This window comes from Culex pipiens, chromosome 1, assembly GCF_016801865.2.
Source record: "Culex pipiens pallens isolate TS chromosome 1, TS_CPP_V2, whole genome shotgun sequence".
Taxonomy (NCBI): Eukaryota; Metazoa; Arthropoda; class Insecta; order Diptera; family Culicidae; genus Culex; species Culex pipiens.
Window position 1 is genome coordinate 38,694,453 of NC_068937.1, and position 13,104 is coordinate 38,707,556.

A 13,104-nucleotide genomic window follows, 5' to 3' on the forward strand; every position below is an offset into this window, starting at 1 on the left:
CTAACATTCCCGTCCCATCCCCTCGAGATCTACAAACTGACATGGCGGGCGCCGTTGGTGGCCAACGACTGTTTCCTTTTCGCACCGGCTCCAGTTTTGATGATCGTGATGTTTTATCTTTTCAGCGCATTCATGCATGCTGTTGATAAGGGAAACATCATTTGATCGTTTAAGCGTATGGTCGATTGTATTGATAGGATATTACGGTCCTGTTCAGCAACGGAGAAGGACAACCATGGGTGGTCTCTCATGCTCATGCTCATGCTCTTGCAATCAAATGTCGAGACTATGGCTTGTTATTGAAATTTTTATATATTTTTTAAAAATGGTTTTTTAAATCAATTTTGAAATTAACCTCGCGGTCCCTCTTGACAGATAGGGTCCTACTTGACAGCCAGCCATGCCAGATATACAAATAAATCTGTATTTGATAGATTTTTCGATCTCAAAAATCACAAAAACCTGTATGTACAGATTTTTTAAAATTATTTTATTTAAAAATTTCTACAATTTAGTAATTGAGTTATGCATTTATATAATTAAAAAACTTAAATCTGCTGTTTCAAATTTAAAAATGTCTTCTATTGCTTCAATTCGACATGATACAGATTTCCCATAAAATAATCTGGCATCGTTGTATGAGAGCTCTTTCCAAGGGGACCATAGTTAATTCATTGAAAAAAGGTTGTCTTGACAGTAGTTTATTTAAGTTCAGGTTTTCAGTATAAAGACACTTTTTAAGGTAACTTAAATTTTGGTAAAAAAATATTGAAAATTTTCACAAAAAACCAAATTAAATTCTGTATCAAAAATTCTATCTTGCAAGACAACTTCTGCTGGTTGGACAGAACGAGGTTTTATGATAAATTCAGTTTTAGTAAATGGATTTATTAAAAATTGACTGTTTCAAATATTTTTCGAACAATTTGCCCCCCCCCCTTTTTAAAAAATGTCCAAAATCAGGGGGTAAAAATAATATTGATTTAAAAATGCATTATGCTGCGTTTATCATTCATTGTTTTAAACTTGTTTGAGCTAGTTTAGTTTAGCTAGTTTCGCAAATAGTGTTTTTTCCGTAAAAAAAACGTTAAAACTTAAAAACTTGCTTGTAATTTCCATTTTTATATTATTTTTTTCCCTTCGTCGACCTCGGCTAGAGCCGAGGGACAAATACATTGAAAAATATTGGCATCGGCCTTAAACAAATTTAAAATTAATTGCATTCTAAAACTTCTATCTTGCAAGATAACTTATTTTGGATTCATAGAACCAGATTACAAGAAAACTTCAGATTGGTCAAAGTAATTAATACAGTCCAGAATCGATTATCCGATGCGACTATCCGAAATTTCAATTATCCAAAGGTTTTTATGGGACTTCGGATAATCAAACCACAAACAACAATATTTTTTTTCGTATTTTTTTTGTTTTTAACAACCTACTGCGACCCCACTTTAGTAAAATTTGAATAATTGATTGCTTTTTTTCCATAAAATTATTTTTAATAGGTCCTTTTCGGTGCTGGGACCTGGTTAGGACCGAGTCGGCTTTTGTAATTACATTTGACTTAATAATTACAGAGGATCTTGTGTGTAAATGTTAGTGGGAGGGGAGCTAATTGATTGCTTATTACATAACTAAATTCATTTTTTCAATACACTCAAACCCCGATGGTTTGACACCAACTGTTGTCAAACGAACGGAGTTACTTTCTAGTTTGACACCCCTTTTTCACGGAGTTCACACACACTACCAAACGTTTGTTTTGATAGTGAGCGTGAGCGCCGTGTAAAAGTGACAGTTCGTCACTTTGTAGTTTGACTTTGACCAACCCACGGGGTACAAACTAAAAAAGTGTCAAACGAAAAAGTGACCAACCACCGAGGGTTGAGTGTAGTTCAATTTTTCGCCATTTTGGCCAAAGCTTAAAGCTAACAAATTCAAAATTACTCTTGCGTCGTTTAGGGGTCATACTTGAGCTCTACAATAAAAAAAAAGACAGCGAAAGAATATTTTTCGTGATTCGACTATCCGAAAATTTGATTATTCGAAGTGAAATTTCTCCGAGGCCTACGGATAATCGTGTCTGGTCTGTAGTAGAATTTTATTAATAAATTTATATAAAATTAATTCCTTTCTAAAAATCTTGTCTTGCAAGAAAACTTCAGTTATGGTCATAATAATTGATCAAAAGTTGTCATTAAATAAAATAAACATAAATAAACATAATTCCGTTCCAAAATCTTATCTTGCAAGATAAGCCTGGTTATATGAAAACAGCTAAAATAATCTTGCAAGATGAAATTTTTGCACAAATTTAACTTTGTTTAAATGAATTTAATGAACATGAAGTTATCTTGCAGTATAGTTCTATGACACCAGTAGAAGTAAGATATGTTTTTTTTTAAATCGGAATTGATTTTGTTTAAATATAATAATGAATTTTTTTGGTTAACTATAATTCCCAAGAATGAAGTTATCTTGCAGCCTGATGTTAATGTGTAATTGATGTGTACTTCTATAGGGGACTGGGCCATTCGGCAGAATGACGGTCGGCGGAATGACGTTCGGCAGACAACCAAAAGGCAGAAAAGGTCATTCGGCAGACAAACATTCGGCAGAAAGTACATTCGGCGGAAAAGTACGAATGGCAGAAAAATGTTCGGCAGAAAAGGTCAAATGGCAGACAGGGTCATTCGACGGAACGTCGATAAGCAGAAAAGCACATAAGGCAGAAAGGTTCATATGGCAGAAAAGTACAGAAGGCAGACAAACAAATGGCAGAAAAGATCATTAAGCAGAATATATCATAAGGCAGAATAATATTTGGCAGACAAAGTCATTTTTGTCTAACTTCCTACCAGCAACTTTATCGAGACAGGACCCAGTGAGACAACCTGGACTGAGCTTATACGACGGAAGGCGTGACCAGACAAATCTTTAAAAGGGCATACAATTTCCGATATTTTGATAGCCATACATCTAGGTTTTCTAAAAAACCCACGTTTTAAAATACCTGGGCTTTTTGCCCAGTTTGATCCACGAGAACAAAAATTACGAAAGTCCATACATTTTTGGCAGATTGCTCAAACGAAACCATAACAACGTTTTTGCCTAAGTATTTAAAAACGTGGGTTTTATAGAAAACCTAGATGTATGGGTATCAAAAGATCGGAAATTGTATGCCCTTTCCGATGCCACATAGATTGGCTTGTGAACAGTGGACCTGTTCGGATGTCGGCGGATTTTCCGACGACGAAATTCTGGGTTTAAACGAAATTCCAACGAAAAATCTATTCTATCGATACAAATACCCACAAAACGGTGTTATACCCACTCCAGAATGTTTATTTAGCAATTCTATGGTAATATTTTGATTCTTTGGTAATTAAGTTTAGATAAGTTTTAAATATAATTTCCAGAGTTATATAAACTTTCATACTAAGTAAGTAGTAAACTTTATATTCAATCCAAACTATTTTTTTAATTAGTCAAAGATGCCTATTTGGAGTTGGGAGACTGGAATCATGGTGATTTGTCAACAAATAACTTTATTTATGTTAATTTTTCGAAAGGTGTACAAACTTTTTATGCACCTTTTTTTATTTCTGTAATAGTATTTGTTATATAACTTTTTATAGAAATCATCTTTTCATGAGCTTTTTATAGCAAAATGTTCGGCATGAGTTTCTAAACAAAACGTAGTACTAGGTTTTTGTCAAACTTTTAATTGTTTATATGTTTCATCACAAAATGTGCATAGTGCCCAAGGGGTGTAAATACTTTTTTTACATACTTTACTTTCTTTTAATGTGTACCAACATTGACCAAAACATGACATCGGTATTACGTCTACAGCCCGAGTTATTCAACTGTCTCATTATAGACGCACTTGGCAGGAACAATGAAACACTCTACGAAAATCAATTATTTTCTAATAAAACGTCATGTTTTTGTATTGTTCCGTTGCAGGTAACTTGCCTTAATTATTTTAAAGCAATTTTACCAACTTGAAACTTTAATTACAAAAGTTATACCAAAAAGTATTAGAATTTTGTAAAATCCATATATTTATACCAAAAAAACATTATATTTTGTTTAAAATGGAGTTAAAACTAAATAAATATGCCAAAAATCACTTTCAATTAATATTTTGAAAGAGTTACATATAGTGCGTCCATCCCGGGAATTCCCGGGACAAAATTCCCGGGATTTTTCCAAAACCGGGAATTCCCGAATCCCGGGATTTTTATATTTTATACCGGGAATCCCCGAAATCGGTGAAAAATATCAAATTTTGGTCTGGAAATTCAGATTTTGTTGTGGAAATAGATGAACAACGATTAAAAAATAAAAATAAAATATTAAGCATATATCAGCATTGATTTTACTTATAGAGAATACTTGTTAGATCCGTAAATTGCCGTAAATTGCCTAGCGCTTGAAATATTTTCTCTTCACTTTTATATTCATGAATTTAAATTGAAAAAAAGTAATTTTAAATATTTTTTTATGAAACATCTTTGGCAACCAAGACAAATGTATCGAATCAGAACAGTTGTTTTAGTTTATTTTTTTGCATAATGTTTTGATTTTTCTGATTGATTTCGGTTAAAACAGAAACAGATTTTTACATTTGTTGGTATGATTTTATTTGCTGTTTTTTTATTTGTTGTTTTAGACATTTTAAAAAAAATGTTGAAGCTTTTCTGGTCATGTCATATAAAAAATTAAAAATATGTATTTATAAGAGACTTATTTAATTTGAATCACACTGGATTAAATATTTTGATACATTGAAAAACCAAAGCACAACAAAGAACAAAAACTAATCTTTCAAGCTATCTAAAAACGGCTATTCTTGTTCAGATTGAAGAGTAGATTTTCACCAATGAACAGTATTGAGCTAAATCCATGATTTTTAGTTTGAAAACATAGATTTTATTGATGTTTTCAAAATTCCCGGAATCCCGGGAATTCCCGGGATTTCAAAAATATTTTTCCCGTTTCCCGGGAAATTCAAAACCCGGGAAAATTGGACGCCCTAGTTACATAGATTTTGAAAAGAAGAAAAATCAAAGTGTCTCATTGTTACCCATGGGCTGAAAGGAGTGGGGAACAATGAGGCAGCCCTGGATTCTGGGTATATTCTTAATTTTGGTCAAACCAAATGAAAGGACATTGTAGCCCAACTCATTCCCTATGAAACGTCGAAAAAATCTGGAGAAATGTTAGTTTTGGTGTTTATGGCAGCCTATGAGCGAAAAACTAATTTTTGTCCACAATTTACTTTTACACCCCAGAATCGAACATTAATGAATAACTTTTCAAGGGAGCTTCCATAACCAAAGCCACTATTATGGCAGACGTGTATCGTGTAGACACACATTTCCTCAAAATATGAGCTTGTTTGGTTGAAACTACTACTTGTGAGAGCCATTTTATCATTGTTCCCCGTGTCTCATTGACGACTACTCTACCCTAACCTACATTGTCGTGTTTGCCATTATCATTAGAATTTTGAAATTTTGTGCAGTACAAGTGAAAATTATTCGGAATTCTGAAACGGAATTCAATTCGAATCGATTACGTATTCCGTGTCAAACGCAACAACCGATACGTACACGGAATAGGAGCGCTAGTTTATTGTAAACTTATGGTACGTTCGTTTAAAGAGCAAGGCTGTATATCATAGGTACTCGCGATCTTCCTTTACATCAGTGTGAGTGCATGACTCCGTGCCACTAAAACCAAAACAATAACAAACGAACAATGGACCGTGCCAGGAAAACCAAAACATAAACAATGTCAGTGTCAGTGGAGTGAGAGGGTCAGAGATAACGATTTTGACAACCGCACTACTACACACTCAATCGCGAGTACCTTAGGTAGAAAGCCATGTTTAAAGAGCCGGTGCGGCACTGAGTGACGCACTCGTCGGTGCCAGTTTTGGTTCAATCGAACGTCATTTGTCAGTGTGCGTGGAACTCGCATCAAACTGAAAAATATAACGAAAAGCACTAGAGTTTCAGTTCCAAGATGGCGGTGAAACTCGTGCGGAACTAGCGCGAGTTTATTCAAACAAACACTTTGACAGCTCTGAGTGTGGCACTCAGTGCGAAATAAGCCCTCAAACGAACGTACCATTATAGAAACAGACCCCCAAAATTAGTTTTCAATACTGAGATATTCCATAAAAACCATTTTTGTCACTTTCCATATGAAAGAAGTTTTAAACTTGTCGTGCTATCTTGACACAGCCTGAAATTTGATGTATGTGCGACAATTGGGTACTAAAGCCCTATGTAAATTTTTATGAGCAACTGTAAAAAACACGATAAAAAACCATTTGTGATCACTTTTTTTCATTTTAATGCAAAAAAAAATTGACAAGAAAACATTTTTTCGATGGATCAACTAAGGTCCCCTTGGAACGGGCTGTCAAGTAGGACCTTTCCTGTCAAGAAGGACCGTGAAGTTAATTTTTTAACTGGTGGATCAATTCTCAAATTTAGTTCTCGGCTTATCAGTCCCAGTAGCAATTAAAACGAAAATTTTGTTTTACCTTTCGATATACATAATATCATTTTCAAGGGTTTTTTAAAAATTGAATTAAAAATCCATTTTAAATCCTTTGCGGTCGTTCAAAGGGTCATTGTACTCAGAAAAATAAGCTTTATCGTTATGACCAATAATATCACAAATTTAAACTTCATTTTAGGACCCAATTGGCCAAAGGGATTTCAGGTCAGAAAGCGTTTGACACAGATACGAGCTCGACTACCGTAAACCTTTTCAATTATATTTCGGGACTCCGGCAACCAAATTCAGCCAAACTTCGGGGCAATGCACATAATGGTCAACCAAACAAAACGTAATTGTTATTGTTTACATTGCGTGCTCTCGTTTTTGTTTATTCAAGATCAAACTTTAAAACTCGTTTTTCTCGGAACGTCAAATACGACGTACGACAAGACAGCACGACAGCGATAAATAATTGTAAAGAGAGGTTTGGATTATCTTAACGTGAGGACTTCCATCATTGTCATGATTTTTCGTTCAAAGATATAAATTTTGCGTCGCTTTCAATATTTTGACAAAATTCCTTCAACAAGTTGCTGCACATGCTGATTCCTTTTGGTAACGATTATCCCATTCCTTGTAAAGTTATGGAAATCGTCATTAATCAATGACTGCCAAGTAGGACGTCAATGACTGTGCCACAAAATTTTATAAATTTTGAAGCACATTTGATTTAGATCAAAAATTCTTTCAGTGGCTTCAAGAAGGTAACAACCGCCACATGCTGATTCCTTTGGCCCAAAGTGCTGCGTCCACCACTGCGTCAAACGAATAATCTTGTTCTCACCTTTACCGTTTCAAACCTGTGGACACCTATGGTACGTTCGTTTGAAAAGTAGTTCCGCACTGAGTGCCGCACTCAGAGCTGTCAAAGTGTTTCTTTGAAGAAACTCGCGCTAGTTCCGCACGAGTTTCGCCGCCATCTTGGAACTGAAACTCTAGTGCCGCACTCGATATTTTTTCAGTTTCATGCGAGTTCCATGCACACTGAAAAAGAATGTTCGTTTGAACCAAAACTGGCACCAACGAGTGCGGCACTCAGTGCTACACTGGCTGTTCAAACGAACGTACCACTAGTTTCGAGTAGAAATCACGCAATAGAGAAACGCCAAGACAATGCTGAAGCTCGAAAACCGAAATTACAGCACACCACAATGGTCCTGAATAACAAAACCGTGCGTCGTCGCTAGAAAACCGCTTAACAATGTCGAAAAATATTGATATTTTGAATTTTGACGTCGTACGGTTGCACGGACGACAAACGATGGACGGACTCAGCAAGGTGTACAAAAGTACCGCGAAAATGTGATCTTTTTGTACTTTGATTTTGAGTGTAAACAAATTGATTTTTTAATTCATTATTGTTTTGTGTATTGTTTTTCAACGTTTCCAACTAAGAAGAGATCCTGCCAAACAAAGCTTTTTGCCGAATGGTTTTCTGCTGAACGACTTATTCGGCCCAATGAGTTATTCTGCCATTTGTACTATTCCGCTCAATGACATTCTGCCAAACGACTTATTCGGCCTAACGAGTTATTCTGCCATTTGTACCATTCCGCCTAATGACATTCTGCCAATTGATTTTCTGCCGAACAAGCTTTTCTGCCAAACGTATTTTCTGCCGAATGACCTTTTCTGCCGAATGACCCATTCCGCCGATTGTTTTTCTGCCGTTCGGCTTTCCGCCGAATGTCATTCTGCCGAATAATTTTCTGCCGAATGGCCCAGTCCCCTTCTATAGGGACCATCCATAAACCACGTGGACACTATAGGGGGGGGGGGGGTGTATGGCGATTGTCCACGCTCCGTACAAAAAAGATTTTTTTTGTATGGACAAATGTCCACGAGAGGGGGGGGGGGGGGGTTGAGATTTCCAAAAAAGGGTCCACGTGGTTTGTGGATGGTCCCATAAATATGAACCTGCAGTTATTTTGCAGAAAGTTATGTTACAAAAACTGATCTAAAGTTATCTTGCAGAAATTGACCTGAAGTTATCTTGCAAGAAGTTATCATCTTCAGAAATCGAGCCGAAGTTAATTAGATTCATGATCTTAGAAAAAAAAAATCAGATTTTACAAATCCAACTTGACGCAACAAAATTGTTGCGATGAAGTATTGAAAAAATGCACTTGATAATCAAATAGGCAATACGCCATTCAAGTTTTACCAAAATGGGGTCGCAGAACTCGAACTTAATATTAAAGACAAGAAAAATTAAAAACATGTTGTTTATCTTTGGATAATCGAAACTTCGGATAATCGTGGCTTTGGATAACCGAGTCGGTACTGATCTCATCTTTCTTTAGAAACTTTGAAGTTTTTCTAAAAAGTATCTTTTTTGCCCTTGAATTACTCCTGAAAATTTTAAGGGTAGGGGCGACTTCAATTTGAAAAAAAATTTAGAGGCATTCTTTTCAAAAGGAGCGAAATTATCTAATTTTTACACTAGTTTCTGTTACTAAGGAGCATCTGCACAAACTGGTACGTATTCGTAACAAACGAATCTAGAATCTAGAACATCGATAAATGAACTTTACTCATATCGCTAATCTATTATTAAATTCAATCAACCCACCGACCTTGGAAAGTCATAAAATTTATAGCTTTTGTTTGCAATAAACTTTCACTTCACTACCGATTCGTGGTGCGTTGCACGTGGTGAAGTGCACCAAAACTCGCAGTATGCCGTGAAGTTCCGTTACGTTAGGAGCATCCTGTCAACCAAAATGAACGCCAACTACGAGCGCTCGCTGGCCATCGTCAAGCCGGACGGCATGAAGCACCGCGACACCATTGGGCGTCGCATCCGCGAGGCCGGCTTCACCATCGTCCAGTCGCGGATCGTTCGGCTAACGCCGGAACAGGCCTCGGAGTTTTACCGGTCCAAACAGACCGAGCCGAACTACCACGCGTTGATCGTGGCGCTGACGGAGGGTCCCATCGAGGCGCTGTGCGTGTCCCGGATCGATGCCATCGCCGAGCTGCTGTGGCTGGTCGGTCCGGAACGGCACCAGGAGGCTGTGAGAGCGGCTCCGGGGTCACTGCGGGCCATGTTCGCCGACAGTCGGGACGAGTTGCGGAATGCGGTCCACGCGAGCGAAGATCCGGAAGCGGCTCGCGCTGAAATTCGGTTCTTCTTTCCGACGTTGCTGTTGGAACCGATTTTCAGTGAGCAGCGTCAGCACGACTACCTGGCGGCGATGGTGAATCCAATTCTAATGGAAGGCCTGCTTCTGCTAGCTAAGGAACGACCACCGGAACCGGTTCGGTGGCTGTCGGATTGGCTGCTGCTGAACAATCCGTACAAGCCGAAGGTCGTTTCGGCGCCGGCTGAACCGTTGTACAACGTTGGAGGGACGAAACGTGGCGGCACGGTGGACGGGATTTCGCAAGTCCAGGGCGGCCACGTGGGAGCTCAGTCGGAGTGCGGGTGCAGCGAGTACAGGACGAAGGGACTTTGCTCGTGCTCGTTGTCGACGATCGCCGAAATGGAGTGAAATAAAATGTGTTAATTGGACTTTGTATGATGTTGAAATTCTCGAATGGAATAAAGAATTTTTAAGTGCAATGAATTTTTCGTACAGAGAAAAAAAATCCTGGTAATATTACACAGAAAAAAAATTCATGGTAATTTTACATCTGGAAAGAAGTACATCTTTTATGTCAGAAAAAATGTGTAATTTTACCTCTGAAAATGTGTAATTTTATTCTGGTGTAATGTCGCATTTTCAGTCTAAATTGAGGTAAAATTACATCATAAAAGAGGTAATATTCAACCTTCTAAAATTACACCTTAAAAATTTACACTTTTTTTGCTGTGTACATCTGAGAATGAGTACATCTTTCATGTAAAAAAAATGTGCAATTTTACATCTAAAATGCAAAATTCACCACTTTGCCGTTGTAATGCAAAAGTTTTAGTTTAAATGGAGTTATCATTACATCATAATAGAGATAATATTAAACCATACCGACGACCAACGTTATCGTAATCATGTTTTTACGTAGGATTTGTTGCAAAATGACATCAAATTGCATTTAAATTCAAATGTGTTAACGTTCAAATGATTAATGATGAAAAATCCGGAATGTTTTTTTTTGTGTGCAAATAGCTGATTTTGTGCTATCATAATATATTTCAAATCTGTTGGGATCAAACCGAGCATGCACGGGAGACGCGCACTAGTCAAGGCACAAAGTCCAAAATGGACTAAATCAAGGGTCTTGATTGCTCAAAAATACTCATTCACTCGCGATCACAAAACGAACGCGACGAAAAACTGCCCTGGCCGTTTCCTACCGTGTGTCACTTCCATACCAATCGCTACAGAATACTCTCTCTTTGCTCTCCCTCTCACTCCAATCGGGTAGTACAGCGAATGGCTCAGAGAGACCGATTGCGTTCTATCGCTCAAAGCTGACTCGAAATAGTCGGCGATCGGCTTTGTTTTGATCATTTATTAAACTGCTTAAAATCAATGTTATCGAAAATATTTTGCAATTTTGTTGAAAACACAACATCAACGACACATTTGACGGCAATTTCCATCATGCCAAATATAAAATGACGGCAAACTGTGGTAGTGCAGGTCAAGTGAGCGCCTTGCTGGCATTTTGTTAGATTTTCTCCTCTCTGAGCACATTCGTTTGTGACTCGGGCCGACGGACAGAGTAGGCAAAGAAATTCACTGAGTATTTGTTTCGCTGTGTGAAGCGATTAGCCTTGGCGTTGGCAGCTAGTGGGTCGTGTTGCGCGCTCCAGTTGGCAAAGATTCGTTCGGCGATGAGTGAGTGATTTCTGGTCTTTGAACCGAAAATCAGGACCCTTGGACTATATCGACTATGCTGAGTCTGAATATCGTGGTCATCTTGCTGGAATCCTTAAGTGAAAAGAGTTATTCTACCTACGCCATATTGGATGCCATCTTGGATTGCACAATCCCAAGTCTCTCTGACGATTCTAGTGGTCATATTCAAGTTCAGCGACCCCAAATAAGTTAGATTTGACTAGTCGATATCATTTCTTATTTGGATATTTTTAATCTTCCGTATAGCCGCCATATTGGCCGCCATCATGAATATCTCGCTTCCCTTAAGGAATCCGGCTAGGTGACCGCGATAATCGGACTCAGCATTGTTGCATTTTGTCTAGAACCATCAAAATCTGTCCTGTTACATGATTTGCGTAATATTACGTAAAATCTAATAAAATTATAAATCTTTTTAAATCCAATGCCATTTTATTCCTGTAATCAATGCCAAAAATAAATCTGATGTTCCAACAGGAAATTTCAGAATATAGAGTATTCGAAAATCTGTAACTTTTGAATGAATTTAATGATCAATTTGGTGTCTTCGGCAAGTTGTAGGTATTGTTGAGGAATATTAAGAAAAAAATAGGTACATGGGAAAAAATTGCCGATTATTTAATTAACTTTTTTTTTGCATTGTGCAAATTTCCCAAAATCCGTATTTTTTTAGCTTTGGAGGTATGAACCAAAATTTTGCCGAAGAGTTATATTTTTTTTAAAAGTGATGTTTGCAATCGAAAAGTACTCTAGGCTTCATCCATAAAGTACGTCACGCTAAAGTTAGCCAAAATTTACCCCCCTCCCACCCTGTGTCACGCTTTTCCTATACTTATAACATGCAATGTCAGTTTTGCTCAGACCTTCCTCCCCTCTAGAGCGTGTCATACTTTATGGATGACGCCCTACAATTTTTTTTTGATTAAGTGCGCCGTTTTCAAAATATAGCTACTCACAGTTAATTTTTTTTTTAAATTTGAAAATACAAGTAGGCCATTAACATTTTATGGTATTTATAACAAGTTTTGTTATTTGCCGTTATAATTTTTTTGATATTGGATTGTTATTGTAATAACAGACTAATAACATTTGAGTTATTCTTCGAACAAATCTCTGTTATTCTTTTTCAATCCGATCATCCCAATAACAGTTATTTTTCCATAACAAAAATTGTTATTCCAAAGTTGTTTTGGCTTTCAACCAATATCAGGCCAATAACAAATTTTATTATGATAACACGCACAAAAATTGTGTAAGTTTGAATGAACAAAACAGTTTATTAAAAACAACTATCACGGTTTGTAGGCGTCACAAACACATTTTATCATTTCGATAATCACCGTTTTTCGGTTCGACCAACATTTTGCCGTTTTGACAAACACGTTTGTTGTTTGAAGCTAATCTCATTTTAACGTGTTAGGGAAATTAACAGTGTATGTTTTCAATCCAACAAGATGGCCGAAGTGAAAAATGTGGAATTCTGGGGATATTTATGAATTAGGTAAGTGTGTATTGTATCAGGTATTTAATTAATAAATAAACCTTATATTGTTCTGTTCCAGTCATTGTTCGTGTCATAAAACTAGGCTGGAGGAAACTATGTCCGGATATAATGAGGTAAAAGCCATGTAATTTTGTCTTCCCAAGGGTTTCGATTTTTTCAGAAGTTCCTTTTTTAAGTAACGTGCACCATGTCTCCAGCAGCTGATATTTC

At 37.0% G+C, this 13,104-nt stretch overlaps 1 protein-coding gene across 1 annotated transcript; it reads left to right on the forward strand.

Moving 5' to 3' along the window:
• The first annotated feature begins 9,263 nt into the window (after positions 1 to 9,263).
• Positions 9,264 to 10,079, forward strand: LOC120423870 (nucleoside diphosphate kinase homolog 5-like). Its single transcript, XM_039587818.2, has one exon. The coding sequence runs from the start codon at positions 9,309 to 9,311 to the stop codon at positions 10,077 to 10,079; it is 771 nt and encodes a 256-aa protein (XP_039443752.1). The 5' UTR covers positions 9,264 to 9,308.
• Positions 10,080 to 13,104: the final 3,025 nt, after the last annotated feature.